Source organism: Mastacembelus armatus, chromosome 1, assembly GCF_900324485.2.
Source record: "Mastacembelus armatus chromosome 1, fMasArm1.2, whole genome shotgun sequence".
Classification (NCBI taxonomy): Eukaryota; Metazoa; Chordata; class Actinopteri; order Synbranchiformes; family Mastacembelidae; genus Mastacembelus; species Mastacembelus armatus.
Genome location: NC_046633.1, coordinates 10327724 through 10344376, shown reverse-complemented (window position 1 = coordinate 10344376; position 16653 = coordinate 10327724). Strand labels below are relative to the sequence as shown.

Here is a 16653-nt window from a genome sequence, read left to right as displayed (position 1 = left end):
TTGACTATGTTAGATGGGGTTACAGTTGCAATAAAAATTAGGTGAATCCTATTGAAAGTATCTGAAATTATAGATAAATTTGTATAACAATATTGTCAGGTCCTCATTTTAGTTATAGACACACAATTGCCTTGTACTTGTCTATACTGAACAATGTATTCATACATTCAATGTAGGTTAGTAAACATATGTAAACCCCTGGGCTAATGATCCAAACACTCTATTCACTCTGATCTGTAGCTACAGGAAGTGCTTGTCTGAGGTTACCGCTGCCAGAGGAGGTTCGACCGGTTATTAAATCTAAATACTGATTGTTGATTAATGGGTGTGTTCAATAACAACAGGAAAGATTATAATTGTTTTGGTGCTCTTAGTTTAACCACGCAGTGTCTATTCTAGTGGTTTAGATGAAAATCCGATCACATTTATGACCAGTTAATGCAGAAAACCAGTTAATTCCATTCCATTCATTGCTACTATAATTCACAAGGAATAATTTGCATGTTTCATGACATGTCTTTTATATTATATGACATGCTGAGAATGTTACAAGTAAATGAGTAATATTTCATGTATTCTGTGTCATAGGTGACACATTTCCTACAGTACAGTATAAATCCCTCCTTTTGTATTAGACCTTCAGTTTCTCAGCAACAGCGCATAAAACGTGTACACACATGCACTCACAAATGATAATCACTCATCTTTAGTCACTAGGTGTGTGTGTGTGTGTGTGTGTGTGTGTGTGTGTGTGTGTGTATATATAACTGTACTTTGTTTGCTATTCTTGTTGATCAATTAGTTTTTTTTCTCCCCCAGTCACCCTAACCCCCCCTTCTAAAAAAGAGACATGCCTGAGATTCCTTGGCACACCCTGAAAATTCCTCACTGCTTTCTGTTTTTTTTTTTTTTTTTTTTTTTTTTTGTGGTCCTGTCCATGAAACCACAGTAGTGGAAAATGATACCTTTTAGCTGTATGTACACAGTACATTGAGAAGTTGGTAAATTCAAACACACAAACAGGAAGACCTGGAGTGTGCTTTAAGCTCTGACTACACAAGTGGAGTTATAGTGGAGCTATTTCTGTCCGTCCTTTGCACTCAGTATACACCACTGCAGCAAGGACGATGTATGGCCATGGGAACACACTCAAACACAAAGCTCTCTCTGCAAGCAATGCCTGAGTGTGTGGGTTTGTTTGTCTGTACACAAGACTGTTTTGGCTGTAGTCTGAGTCAAAGTGTTACTTTGTCTATGTTATTTCCCCTTATTGACAATACAAGGAAGCACACACACACACAAATGCATACAAATACACGCACCTCCATGCTGTTCTACCCTTCTGCTGTTATTCATTTGTAGATGCTTATTGTTTTCTTCCCTGCTTCTTCCTTGTTTGAGTGGACACATACCAACACTGAGCTTGGAGGTGGGAAAACACATCTTCCAGTCTGCAGAGCAACAGACTGGACCAGTCATCAGCTCCCTGTTAGCTTTGTGTAGGGCTGATTGATGTGTCTGTCTTCACTGTCTATAGCCACTTTCATACATCATGTACTTATAGCTGCAAAATCTTTAGGCATAGATTTATATTAGATTACTAAGAATCATTCTAATAAACAGACCCTATATGGGAACCAGAGCTGAACTGCAACAAATTGTGAAAATCAATTAATAAAAAATGCCATACAGGTTCTTAAATGTGAAAATGTATTGTTTTTTTTTATCTTATGGCAAACCAACTAAGTAAATAATTGGCAGATTATTTGATCAAAGTTCCAGCCCTATACTGTGTTTTACAAAATGGAGAAAAGAAAATCAGAAACAAGAAAATGACTGAACAAAAACAAGACAAGTAGTAATGATACAGATACACAGAACCAGTTGAACAACTAACTGAAAGCTAATTAAGATGGGCATGTTAGGAAAAAATAATAAGCGACTGCTGAAATTTTCTTTATTCTTGAGTTTGGAAGCATAAAAAAAGATGCTGCATCGCCACTTTTCTGTGGTTCTGATCATCTAACAAACCTGCTGTGGCGTCAGAGTGAACATGAAGGCACATAAAACAACAGGGAGTCTGCAATGCAGGCCGTTCCTAAGCCATTTCAAGCTTTATACACAATCAAAAGGGCCTAAAAATCAATTCTAATTAATACACTGAAGTGTAGTTCAGCTAAATATGCTCTCTTTTAGTTTTGGTCTGATGTGTGGCAGCAGAATTTTGAAAAAAAGTTGACTATAAATGTGCATCATTATAGATGATAAATTAGACGATATTAATATATAAATTAAGTTTGACATAGTAGTTAGAATGTGAAAAGCTACCCAGCTATGGTTATATATATGTCTTTGGTTAGCAGTGTCGCTAACTGCCCAGCATTGAGGTGGAAGTACTTTCCAGCTAAATGTAGAGGGCCTGGCCTGCTCTGCAGCCAATACAAATAAAGCCAAGAAAGATCTGGGAAGATTGCCTGCTATTGTGGAACAGACTTACATGTTCACGTCCTAATCCAAGAGTTAAAAAAACACCCAGTTGCATTTTCTACTCCGCATGCCTTGCCTTGTTGACATGAATCCATCCATTTTGTTTTCGATGGTCTGGCCTCTAACTGCGACAGCTTTGCTTTCTTGTCAGTCTTTTTTAGTAACAGATGGGCTTTCTCACGAGCAGAGGGGGAAAAGGGAAGAGGAGGGGGTGAGGGCTGTAAATCAGGGTTGTAGAGAAAAATGGGTGATTTTATGAGCATTTACAGACCTTCTTCACTTTTAATGAGAAAAGACAGCAAGTCTCTTCTAGACAAAGGAAAGGGGGGGTGAGAGATAGAAGATGAATGTAGTCGATGTTAGGTGCGGAAGAGGAGAAGAGTGGAAATGGGCAAGAAAAAGGGAAAAAGGAAAAACTGAGTCAAGTGGGATTAGCAGAGGAACTTGAATGGCGAGAAACCTTGAGAGTGAGGGACATGAAGGAGGGATGAGAGGCCTATAAAACTGTTGGCAGGTATCCACTTGGCATATGAATTTTAAAAAAAGCAATCTGTCTTTGCCTCACTCCGACCAGAGTCTGGTAAATGACAGTGATTGCACACAACACATGCTTCCTTCATCTTTGTTGGAGTCAGCGCACCCCCACCCGAACACACTTTTAACAGTTGCATGCACAAACACACATTAAACAACATACACTCAGTGGGTTGGCCAGAAGTCAAAGGTCACTGTCATACTGTGACACATTCTAGATTGTGTTACCTCTCAGTGTGTATTTTTTTTTTGTCCATTTGTCCACTCTTGTGTGTGTTTCAGCCTGTTTGCGTCTAAGTTTTTGCCTGTTCTTTTAACTGTACAAGACATGTCATGTGGGAACTTCCCGCCTCATATTTACTATTCATGTGTGTGTTTGTGAATGAGTGTTTGTCTCTGTGTGTCAGCGCCAGTGCTGCGCTAACCACAGAGGGGCCCTGTAATTATTCCAGCCTCATCCGCAGCAGAGGACTGCAGGAAACTCTTGATGGGTGCTGAGGCCCGGCCCAGTACATCCTCTACTATCACTAGTCCTGCATCCAATTCAGAGCCATTTACCAATGTATTTGGAATCGAGCTTAGCATTTTTTTTAGTGCATACTTGCTGTGCTGCTACTGAACTTTAGTTCCACCCTAGTGTGGAAACTGTACAATTTGAATTTTACATCTGTCTATAGGTCAAAGAAATTACTTCAACATATGTCAAAAAAAGCTTTATAAGTAATTTTGTAACTCCAGTGGGAACTGCACAAATACTGACTCAGCTTTAGTTGGTGCAGAAGAGTACAAGTTTGAAAATGAATAAAATCTGAGTGTGGAGTTAAAATTGAATTCTATCTGACCTCTGTGTATCCCACTTCTCTTAATTATGCATTTATTTATCCAGTGTGATGGTGTAAACAAGGCTCCAAAATGGTAAATAAGCTACTGTCTAATTATGAACCGCACTGACCTTTTGTACTAAATTAATTTCTCATTCTAGCTGTTATTGATAAATTGCAATGAGCGGCGCTAATGCTTTATTGGTGTGTTACAGTTGCAGGGTAATCAACCTCTATTACACCCTGTAAAGCCAGGTAGCTGCAGTATTGAATGAGAAATATTTCATGTTTTTAGTGTGGACAACCTTTTATACAAATACATATTCTTTGGTATGCAGACTTGTTGCAGCAGGAAACTACCATGCTTTATAATTTCAATCCCACAATGCAACATTTTTATTGCCGTTTTATTATTCAGTTTTTTTTAATGTCATTGTTCTTTCCTGGTCTCAGTTCTTAACAGTTTTTATTCTTGTACTCTGCAGGTTTTTATGTCTTTGTTTTTTTTTTTTTTGTGTGTTATCTGTCAGTTATACATACATTCAGTCACGTCCACAAACCAAGCTGTGTCTTTTTTATTTACAGACTAAAAGCACAGTTTGTAAAAGTCACTTCTTATTTTTACTATGGTATGACATTTCTGTTACTGCCTTTATCCAGCTTAAATCATTAGAGATGACATTAAAATATGTACAGTTGGTCTGTGGTCAGAAATATACAGCTGCTCTTCAGATAATTTATCTTTACGCCACAGCCAGTGGTATAAAGGTAAATGGTTTCACTTCACTTCTTCACTTAGTGATTTCAGAAAAATTAGATGTTGTTCATCTGTTGTTATGTAGGTGAATAGAATTGGTTTAGTGCTGGACTGGCCTACTGCATTGTAGCAGGTCAGCTGATCACTGTATTTGCACACTGTAAACCCAGATAAGTTGATTGTACTTAAACCATTTGAGGCAAGTGATTGCCTCAAATGGTTTAAGTAATCGGCAGTCAAAAAAGTTAATTTGTTTAAGTATAGTCAACTTAAATGCAAAACAGTCGGAACGTAATATTTTTAAGTCATATACACTTCAATGGTTTAAGTAATCGACAGTCAAAAATTAATTTGTTTAAGTAGAGTGAAATTTAATGCAAAATAGTGAAAACTTAATATTTTAAGTCAAATACACTTAAAACTATATTTGCATTAAAATAAATGGGATAGGAAACTTCCAATTCAATGACCACACAACACAGTACATTTTTTTTTCAATTTTATTGAAACACAACAAAGCAACAAATATCACTGATAATGATGCTCTTCATAAACTCTGAGATCTAAAACCAGTCTTCAAACACAAGCTTTAAACCAAAAACAGTAAGAACTGGTTATCAAATTATCAAAATGTTTTGTGTGTTTTTTTTCCATCAGTTACTACAGTATATTCTTCCTTTTTGCTGCAGACATTTTCTCTCACAATCACTTTGAAATACCCAACTAGTAGTAGGTCCTATCTGACATGTCTTCATCTTGAAAATTTCCATCAAGCTTGGACACAAGCCATCAAGCACACCAAAGAATTCCTCTTTAAGGTTTCTTCCAACAACCCTGTTAAACTCCAAGTAAACCTGAAATATGCAAAACAAGCCAGATTTTGTCATACAGGCAAAGTTACTTATAACACGAATGAACCTCTCTGAACATGTTGTCCAAGTATGTATTGTATGTAAGACAAGTAAGAAAAAACACATATTCAAAGGAAACTTCCACAAACCTGGCTTTCTGTGAAAAGGGCTGGCCAGCGTCGGACCATCTGGCTAATGTCAGGCTTATCCTTTACATCCTCATCTCTTCTAAGGGCAAATGTGATGTCCATGTTCTTTCTAAAAAAAGAATCATTTGGTTTATTTTTTAAATATTGTTGCTAAATCTTATGTGGAACAACATAAGTTGAGAGCTACTGTTTGTATGCTTTGGAGTCAACCTCAAATTTACATATTGAAATGCACACGTCTAACTAGAAACATTTCAGTGGTTTCTAATTTGTAATACTTGAACATAGAAAACAACTCACCAAGTTCACCAAGAAAATGGCGTCTTCTTAAGTGCAGTCAACTGCTGATTACAATAGTCCAAACTCATGAAAAACTGAAAAATGCAAATTACATTTTTTTCAACAGCATGTTACTGCAGATAACTCCCAGGCAGAAAACATGTTCATCAAAGGAGAAGGTAAATTGCAGAAAAGACCCAATTTACTTCTTGAAAATAAGAAAAAGGCGCAATTTTCTCAGAATCCACCAAGAAGAAAGCCCAGACTAGTCTTGAACCAATCGCAACCTAGAAAAGTGCTGCAGTGCTGAAAACAGGGGTGTGGCCGTAGGTAAAACTTGATAGTTTAAGTTTGTTAAACTTACAAAAATGAGTACACCTAGTGATTGTGTCATATAGTTATATTGTTTAAGTCATGCGATAAAAACTACTTTTTTTAAGTGACATTTACTCAAACTGTTTGCATAGAAATAACTTTTGGGTTAACAGTGCAGTCATATATGCACCATTCATAACTGAGTTAGATAAAACTTTTATTTTTAACAGTACTTTTAAACTATACTTTTAACAGTGGAAAATGCAATTCCAATTCCTGATCAAGCTTGCAAATGCATATCAGTATTATTAGTGTGTTATTTATTGCAGGTGTTGCAGTCTTCCTCTCCTCCTGAATCCGTAATTCATTCCCATTTTTGTTTAACTGCCAGATGCAGAAACCCACTTTTAGCTTGAGTAACAATATCAGAGAGAACATAAACATAGTCTGTTTCTTTTTCCATTGTTTCCTGACTGTTGAGCACTACATTTCAAATGAGTGCCACTGACTAGAGTGCGTAAATTCCCCCTGTCCCTGCTAAAGTTGAAAACTACATTTACATTTTTCATTCTGAGGACAACACATCTGGATCTGTACTCTGCAACTGTTCATCAACCTTTTCAGCTGTTGGTCATAAGCCTCCATATTTAAACATCTCAAGTATCAGATTTTGTTTTGTGGCCACATCCCTGACCACCCTCTCAGCCTATCTAGCCCTTCTTTCTTGCAGCACTCGACAAGGGAAAGCACATCAACAGATTTTGGTGGCGGCATATTTGCAAGTCACAGTGGGGTGCATAGCTATAAATCTTTGTTACACTGTCTCCAAAAATAGCTGCAAAATGCAACTAAATGGCAGTCTGAAGAGCTGCAGAGGGAGAAGACTATAAAGATCAGAAGAAGCCTTGCTAGTAAAAGCGGAAGTCGTGTAGTCTTAAAGCTGGGAGTTGAGGGCTTCTGCAAATTCTGTTATTATCCAGGTTAAAATGAACTTTAACAACTTTAAAAGTTGAGCTTGTGTTTACACCAACGCACTGATCAGCCAGTCATTTTGAAAAGCCTCTGGTTGTTATTGCTATTTGAGCCTTTACATGATTACCAAACCAAATCCTGATAACAGTTTATGGATGATCATCATAAAATGTTATAACAGTCATACAATCCCAGCACACTTCTGCCTTTATCCTTGCAATTAATAGTTGATGCAGGGGTGCGCCTGATATTGTATTACGTGTCTAAATAAGGTTTATCAATTACTCAAACTCTTTGCAGAAATCACTGCCAGCTGTCAGTTGAGCTGAAATATCCACATGACGGAATAACATTTCTTGCAGTTGTTACAGTTTTTATTCCCTAAAATCATTCCAGGTGTTTTCCAGCCCCTCAGCCAGGGATAAGAGAAATTTTATGGTCCAATCTAACTATGTTTATTATCTTTCTTTCCACTTCTCATAGAGGTTGTGTGTTGGCGTGGACTCTCCAAAACTCTTGACTGCATTATGCAGTATTGTGAGTGTGTGGGTTTGTTGTTGGAGGCAGTGCAGGGGCAGTTTACAAGTCTCCCGTGGCATTAAGTTTATGATGATTCCAGTCAGAGAAGGGTTGGCACGACTGCACCAAAGAAAGAAATACGAGCTCTATACAAAATGAGTCTTATGTTCTCTCTCTGTCTTTCTCTCGCTCTCTCTCGCTTACACCCACTTTGTGTATTAATGTTTGATCAAGCTTGTGAATAATTAATGTATCTTTATTATTGTCCCTATGGTGTCCTGCAGTCCTTTGTCTTTTTCTGTTCACTTCCCCCCCTTTCTCCATGTCATTAATCCCACTTTATGTTTGTTTCTCCCTCAGGATACGGCTGCTTCAGTAAACCCCTCCTGATTGGATGACGATAGAATCACTGACTACCAGTATGGATGCGCTCCCTCCTGGAGTTTCCCACAGTTCCTAGTTCTCTGGTAAATAGTAAAAGGTGAAAAGTCTTCTTTCAAGTTGGTATGTTTTAACGTAAAAAACTCTTGTAAACCCTTCAGTCTTGTAGAAAGGTTTGTTCTTCCTGTCATAACTAAAATTCCTGCATATCTAAATCTATGCTGGACTGCTTAAGCCAAATTAGAACCCCATAGTTATTTTCATGAATTGACTCAACACATGTCCAGACACACACAGCTGTTGGGTACCACCTTACAGTGAAAACACTGTAAACACTGTAAAGAATGTGTTTCATCAGTTGACTGGTATTTATTCTCTTTATAGTAAAAGCAGATCAATGCTGATAAAATATCTTTGTGTTTTCCAGCATTGTGTTTGATGTTTAATGTTTATGTCTCGCCATGGCGCATAGTTCACAAGATATTATGTTGTAATGTAAATGTCTGTTATTGTGACTCTGTAGACACATGGCTCAAAAATATTTTAGAAAGCCATTTTAGTTTTTGCCTGTTTTGGAAAACCCTGCGACATGGCCCTCTTCACTGTACAGTGCATTCAATGAATGGTCAAGTCAGTGTGCATGAGTGAGACAGTATGCAGAAGAATAGTCCCACCAAAGAAACAGAAACAAACTCAGGCCAACATGAACTGATTGGTCTTTTAATTCTTCTACCATGATTCAGTGTCTCTGAAACTGTAATTTCCAGGGTATTGAGTCTCCTCACCCACTCATGACGTTCTGTCATTTCCATAGAAACCAGCTGTAGTTATTCACATGGGTGATTGTGGTCTCTCCAGGCAACCCAAAAGGTAGTCTTGAAATCTTTGCATGTTTTTGTGATTCTTCTTTTTTGTCTTTTTTTTTTTTTTTTTCCCTCAGTCATCTTCAGATCCGCAGCTGAGTTTACTGAATTCTGAACCGTAACCAGCACATGCCTATGACTGACGTTGTGTCAGGTACAAAACACATCCTTGCATGTAGGCTGGCACACATGCTGTCTGTGTTTGGTGTTTAGTTGGAATGACAACCTTTATAGGCCTCAAGGCCCATTAAATTGCCTAAGACAACCCTGCATTAGTCCTCCTCTCAGTATATTTTAGGTTTTCTTCTGTGCAGCTCTCTTTAAACAGCAGCACAGGGTAGTTTTTAACAAACATTACTCAACCAGAAGCAATAGTGCACTTGTTGATTATTTTCAGACACAAATCTGGTGCTCGTGTATTTACTTTAGCAGACTGTGAAATCACTTTTTACATTTTTATATATCTACTTTAAAGTGAACATGGATTATTTACTACATTATTGTTGCTGCTGCAACAGTGTTGTTCTTAGGAACCATTTACATTTCAACATATTAAAATGTTGTACATTACAATACAATATTTGTTATAATGCATATGGGAGACACCTTCTCTAGGCTAACTCCTACAATATGTTGCATGTTAATGCCAATGTAGATTTAAATTCATTCACTTCCTGTCTCTCTGTCCCCTCTTCCTCTTCAGGTGATCTGTCTTGCGTGATGATGATGTCAGTAGACGTGAGCAATCGTAATGGCCCCGCTGCTACACCTCCCAACTCACTCAGCCTTCGCTCTTCACACAACCAGCTACTCAGCAGTGATGTCATCAAACAGGGCTCCGCCACTCCTCCCAAGTGTCGCAAGAAGTATGCACTTACCAGTATCCAGGCCGCCATGGGCCTTGGAGAAGCAGTGCCATCTTCATCATCACCCTCATCACCTCCATCACAGTCTTTAACCCCCAACAATCCCAAACTAGCCAAGAATGGGGTCAACCAGCTCCGTAAAGCCGGTCAGGACCACAACAAAAACACAACTGGCCCTGACCTGATGGACCTGGAGTGTAATTCAGAGACTATAGCAGATGACCCCAATGTCAACACAACTGAGGAGCGTGACAGTCACACTCTCACCAATAATGACAGAGAGACTGATGTTAAGTTAGACATCAAACTGCACCCAGGCACCAACATTGATGCAGATCCTGAACAGATAACAGAATCAGACACAGACTGTAACATTAACACAGTGGTGGAGCCCACATTGAATGGCAACACAACAGAATTAGGGTTTGAGTTGAACATTGAGGCAGAGGAGAGTGACGATATCAGCATTCTGTCTGAGAAGGAAATAATGTCAAAGATGAAGATTGAGGAAAATGGAGATGAAGTGTTGGTGGAAGAGCAGGAAGATGAGGAGAAAAAGCCTTTACTGATGATAACAAGTGAGTCTCCTGTAAAGAACCACAAAGTTTCTCCAGGACTAGATCTCATCTCTGACCTCCACTCTAACCTCAAGCTCCTCAAATCAGGCAAGGACTCTCCATTGCCTCCTCCTCCCTCCCCACCACGGCAAGTCAGTCCAGAGGACACACCTCTGCTCTCTGTGGCCTCCTGTTCTTCCTCTTCCTCCTCCTCTCCAGAGACAAAGAAGGACAGAAGGACTGGTGCAAAGACAGACTGTGCTTTGAACCGCATCCAGAATCTGAACCCCAGTGATGAAGAGTTGAGCTGGACCACTCTGTCCCAGGAGAGCAACTCACCAGAAGAGACAGGTACACACAAAACATACTGAAAACTGTTTATTGTAGTAAACTTTGGAACCCTTGTCATTTACTGATATTTGGTAATTTTTGTGTGTACAGCTACTCTGTTTTTTTTTTTTTGTTTGTTTTTTTTCCCTGTATGATGACTGTTTCCTTTTAGGGTGACCAAATGAGCATTCATGTGTGTATGAGCATAATTGCACATTGCAGGAACAGTATAACAAACACTCCAACATCCAGTAAATCTCCCAGAATCCCTCTGGGACAGGAAGTGCCATTGCAACCTCATGGGCAGTTAGCAAGCTAGATCAGCTGTGTCTTGTTTCAAGCTGTGTCCTGTGTGTGTTTGCTTTTTTTGTGTGTCTGTGTATGTGTATGGGTGGTTACTGTCCTCATCACTTAATCAAACTAACTACAGTATTAGGATGAACTATGAAACGTCAGAAAGTAGTGAAAATGCCCTTAACAACTTCCAAGTCCAAGGTGATATTAATAAAAAGTTTTTAGCTGACAGTCCAAAATATAAAGATAACCTAAACAATACCAGCAAATAATAGCAGGTAATCTGTTGTCAAAATAGCTCCTGATTATACTTCAGCCAGCCTAGTAATCTTTTAATTGACAAATTGTTTCATCTTTATTGGAAATGTATGATTGTTGTACGTAGCACTGTTCCATCATAGCTAGAAGATTCTGTGTTTGAACCCTGTTTGACAGGGGCCTTTTTGTGTTGAATTTAAATATTCTGCCACTGTCTGCCTGGGTTTTCCTAGCTTATTCCTGCAGTCCAAAGGCATACAGGTTAGCTTGACTGGTGCCTCTAAATTGTGTCTAGGTGTAAATGAGTGATTGGATGTTTCTGTGTGCCAGCCCTGGTAACCTGTCATGGGTGTACCCCACATCTCGCCCAGGTTAGCTGGGATTGGTTCCAGCCCATTCGGATCCTTGATAGAATTAATAGTATAGATGATTGATGGATGAATAGATGGCTATTGTACAGTTAAATTATATTATGTACAGTAAAAAGGCAGAACATTGTCACGAAAATTAAGAAGCTCCTGAGTCATCCATTTCTCTTATGAGCCTTTACTTTTTTAAACTTGCTTGTTGCTTACCTCTGCAAAAGGTTAATTCACGTCATTGTATTTCTTTGTCAGCGTTATGTTAAAATCTTGGTGTTTAGTTTAATTGGGCTCTTAAAACTCTGTGCTGTGTACTTTGTCGTAAGACTTATGAAACACATCCATCTCGTATCGAGCAGCAGCCCCGACATCCAACATGAGCTTAGCTGTAAACCATCCCCTCTCAGCTTGTGAGAGTTGCACTGCCCTGAGCTGTTGAGCCTTATTGCTGCTTTACCTCTGCCAGAATGTTACCCTAGCTCTTTCATGACTCAGAGTTGAAGGCTCTGAGCATCTGTGGATCTCATTTCTCTACAGGTTTCATCAGTCGTGGCTTGTCGTCCTAAGCATTTGTGCTTCTCCATTGTGCTGTGCTTTGCCATGATCTGAAAACAAGTCATTATTGACGAATTTACTTTCCATGGGTTCTTTTATTGGTGATTTTTTTCTTCCTTGTCTTCAAAACCCATCTTGGCTTGTCTATAATGTCATTTCATAGTGATAATTCTCTCATGGGAGGGCCTTATGTTTTGAGTAGATCAATGTGTGTGTATTGATGAGCCGAGGAAAGGGGACAAAAGTAGTTAGTGTGCTGTAGTCTGAATTTAAGATGTATTATCCTCTGAGGATTTGCTGAAGAGTCAATAATCATAGTACTGTCATCATTCATGTAAAATTTATGGGTATCTAAAATGTACTGAAGTTCTCTGTACAGTTGTGTACAGACAGGAGGCTGTCTGCCCATACTGACAAACTGTGTTGTTCTCCCAGGTGTGTGTCAGATTCCTCTATAGATGTTGTGGCTTAGAGGGCCAGTATGACACTGCTTTCACACACATAAGCCAAAAACAAAAACACACAAACACGTGTGCACAAAGATACACACAAAGTTGAGGAAGGTCTTTTATAGAATCTATAAATTTTAATATAGAATTTTATAGAATAAACATTCGTTGAATGTGGATAAATGCAGAATGACATGTGGCATTCAAAGTCTTTCCACTCTTATCAGGGTTCTCCTCCTCCTTTTTGCTCTGTTTTCTTTTATCAGTCCTACTGTATGTCGCCCTCCCTTTCTGCTCCTCCTCCTCACACCTCCACTGGATATGATACTAAATGAATGCTGATCTGGGGGTTGCTAGGACAACCAAGAGAGGCTAAAGGGAAAGTGGAATGGAGAGAGAAAGTGATGAACATAGACATTTGATGAAGAACAAGTCTCTAAAATTTCGAGTTTCTTTCCATGCTTCCTATGTATGCTTGTTTTGGGACAGAAAAGGGAGGGGAGGCCGATTTGAGGTGTACATGTTGTTGATGCTCAAGATAGTGGAAGGACAACAGCAGCGAACATCAGCTGCAGGGGCTACACAACCTCTCTCTCCCTCCCTCCCCCTCTGTCTTTCCCTCTGTACCTGTCTCTATGTCTCTCCCTCACTATTGCTCTTTCCATTACTGCTTGCACCCTTTCTCATTCACTCTTCTTCCCATTCTCTGCCACTCTTTACATGTCAGTTTTCCTTGCCTCTTTGACTCTCTCTCCATATCCCCCCCCTCGCCTCTCTCTCTTTCGTCTTTCTTCTCACCCTGTCTCTTGCAGTGTCCTCCCCCCTCTCTCTCTCACTCTCTCTCTTTCTGTCTGGGGATTTTCTCTTTGGTTACACCACCGGGTTTGGCTGTATGAGAGGCAGCTAGCTAACTATGATGCTGGGGAAAGACTACATGCTGGCCATTGTGATTGTCAATTACGAGGGTAGGTGAATTTTTCGGAGTCGGGCTGGAAACTACACTGTAGGGATGGAGTTTTAAATGCTGTCTGAGTGTGTGTACGTGTGTGCCTGTGTCCATGCACAAGAATGGGAACATATGGGTCTGTTCTAACACAGGTATGAAGTTTGTCTCAGTAATGGTAATGTTTTTTTTTTAATATCTGACATATCTGTGGTCTGAGCATATTATATTTGTGCATATGTTGTGAGTCAGTATGCATATGGTAGAGTGTGTGTTTGTGGTGTAATTTGCTAGACAGAAGATGTATATGTGTGTGTTTTGCTCCAGAAGCTCACTGCTCTCCCCTCCCCCTCTGCTCTGGCATGAAGCTGCATGCTAGCAGAGGCTGTCACAGGCTGACTGCTATGTAGCTTCACTATGGCACATATCCATGAGCTGCATAGGAGCAGATTCACCAGTAGCCTCACTGTTAACATGCTAAGACATTTTTTTTAAATTCCACTCTTTCCAGACTTCTTACTGTTAACTTCAAGTCATGATATAACCCTTGAACTAAAAAATACAGCTCTCTCTCTCTCTGTGCCTCCCCTTACGTACATACATGCTTTAGTCTATATGCTGGTACCCATTCTTAGTCAACATCCTTTTTCGTGCTCAAAGCAGACACACTCAGGTTCTCTTTGTTGTAGTTTTGTTAGCTCTGACCTATTTTGTGCTCATGTAAGACTGCAGCTCCCACAAGGCACTCCTTCCCAGCTCCTTACTCTGAAAAACAGGCTTAAGCTGTCTGCTTGTGCCAAGAATATATGTGCATATTTTGTCAAGTTTTCTGTGATTTTTAATCCATTAAATAAACTCAAGCCTTGGTAACTCATCATTGCACACGTGAGCATTTGTGCCTTACTTCCATCTCAGCCTGGACCAACCTCATCGGCATGATGACGTACGGCCTGCCGTCGTTGTGACAGGCCCGTGGACTGTGTTTCATCAGCATGGTCAGCAGTTCGCGTCTGTACAGTCACGCACACAAATACACACAGCACCAGCTGACCAGTCCCTCAGACCTTATATCACGTTTATGAGTTGCTACACCACCTAATGCAGTTTCGGTTTATCTTTACTACCTCGCCACTACATCAGGTTCACACGCACAAAGATGCCATTAATAGTTCTGCATGTGAGTGTGTGCTTCAGCTGCCTTGACTGCCAGGAAACTGCAACCTTCAGATGACATGACATTTAGTACAAAATAGAAGAAACAGTGAGATAAGTACCCCTGTACCCACACAGGATCGCTGTGGGCATATGTGTTTTTAAGGTATTGCTGTATTTTCTTCAAATATATCAGTGTTGAATAAATTAAGAGTATTGGTAATCTGCTCTATATACTTTTGTCTATGTACATGCTCTGTTAAGAGAGGGGATTTTAAATTGTAACCAATATATATGTACCAAGCCAGTATCTCTAAATTAATCAACCCTTTCTTTCATTAGTTTTTCTTTTAAATTACTATAAGTGCTATAATTCAGCAAATGTGCACATATTTAGCAATTGGATTATATCATTATGAGCCATACAGTAAAATTTAATCTTGCAACACTAACACTGTCATTGTCATCATCTGAAATGTGTAATTAGCTTTGTAATGTACAGAAGCCAGACAGAGGTGGGAAGAAAAAAAGGAGCATATCTTGTGTTTGTAGCTGGGGGTGGCGAATATTTCAGACTGTCTAGCTTGAGGCATAATTTTGAACAGATGACAATCCACTAAAACTTTACCTTGTATCAGGACACATCTTTTTACTTAGGAACTGATAAAAACTTTAAATTAGAGAGTCCATAATGGATCTCATACCCATTGAAATAAAATAGCACATTTGTATGAAATTAAGCGAATGCATTTATCACAGAGAGAGTAATAATAAGTTCTTCCGTGTACCATGGTGAATAAATCTTAATATATTTAAGTTCTTCTTTGGCTGACCCCTGTAGATGGTTTCTGGCATTATACTTTTAACTCAGCAAAACTTTTTGAACTTTAGCTATTCCAAAAAGTGAGAGAAACGCTTGTCCTTGTGTGCTATTTTTGTGTATATTTGGATATTTGTTTCTGCCCATTCAGTAGTTTTCATTTAAAAATGTTTGAAGTGTATGGGTGTGTTGGTCAAATACAACAAAAGTGCCTAACAAGATTTGCCCAGTTGTCTGTTGAAAGGCACAGTGTGATCAGCAGCAGATGGTGGTAATATAGTCAGCTGTCTATATTGCTCAGTGTTTGAAGATGGAAGGGTTAATTCTGATTAACAGAGGCCATTTTTATCACGTTAAAAAAAATATTCTTTGCTAACATATAAGAGGCCAACCTACACTTTTTTTAAGTTAATCATTAAACCATCAAATTGTGTTTTTTTTCCCCCAGATATTTGGAGTGAGCAGTCATTTCAGACAGATCCAGATTTGCCTCCAGGATGGAAGAAGATCACAGACATGGCCGGTATCTACTATTGGCACATTCCTACAGGCACCACCCAGTGGGAGAGACCTGCCACCTGCCCACCACCCCCTGGACAGTCAGAGTCCCAGGCCTTGGGTGACCACACAGCCTCAACACCACGTAAACACTCCCTAGGCTCACTCAGCCCCTCACCCACTCCTGACCATGAGGTGAGAGACAGAGCAACAAACTGACGTGCACATTTTGTATTTAGGTCTTATAAATTTAGTAATTTTTTTTTTGTTGTAACTGCTGGTAAACTTTGTTTACACCTGTAATTAGTATGTTTAAATTTCATCCATCGTGATAGCCTGAGTGATAGCAAGCAGTTTGTCAGTCTTTCTGGTAGTGATCAGGCTCAATTTGTGGTTGGAGTACATTCTGAAGACAATCCACCCACAATGTAAAGAAATAAGGAGGCACAACAAGAAACATAATGGAGTCACTGATTTAAATTAGCATGAAATTAATGAAGTCTGTCTTAGAACAAAAACATGCTGTAAAGTAGCCAAATATGAATACAACATATCTAATGTTGTTGTCTGACTGCAGTGCAGCTTAAATGATAATGAAAAATTCCTATTAGTGAAATTATTTATTTTAAACTTATGGTGGG

The 16653-nt window shown here is 39.2% G+C and overlaps 1 protein-coding gene and 1 long non-coding RNA gene across 8 annotated transcripts in view; one reads left to right on the top strand and one right to left on the bottom strand.

Moving 5' to 3' along the window:
• The window catches only part of apbb2b (amyloid beta (A4) precursor protein-binding, family B, member 2b), a 49871-nt gene that overhangs the window by 14674 nt on the left and 18544 nt on the right, over positions 1 to 16653 (top strand). For 4 of the 7 annotated variants that reach the window (XM_026302878.2, XM_026302877.2, XM_026302873.2 and 1 more), the window contains exons 2-5: positions 8045 to 8165; positions 9006 to 9082; positions 9632 to 10702; positions 15963 to 16207. In XM_026302878.2, the coding sequence (XP_026158663.1) occupies positions 9058 to 9082; positions 9632 to 10702; positions 15963 to 16207 (1341 nt within the window). In that variant the 5' untranslated portion in view covers positions 8045 to 8165; positions 9006 to 9057. Of the gene's footprint in view, positions 1 to 8044; positions 8166 to 9005; positions 9083 to 9631; positions 10703 to 13420; positions 13565 to 15962; positions 16208 to 16653 lie in introns of those variants that run through there. The other 3 variants (XM_026302875.2, XM_026302876.2, XM_026302879.2) reach the window with 2 other exon arrangements.
• On the bottom strand, positions 5263 to 6120 carry LOC113127937 (uncharacterized). The gene is made up of 3 exons (XR_003295488.1): positions 5900 to 6120; positions 5600 to 5708; positions 5263 to 5453 (listed from the first exon to the last, which is right to left on the bottom strand). It is a non-coding gene; the product is annotated as an uncharacterized LOC113127937 (long non-coding RNA).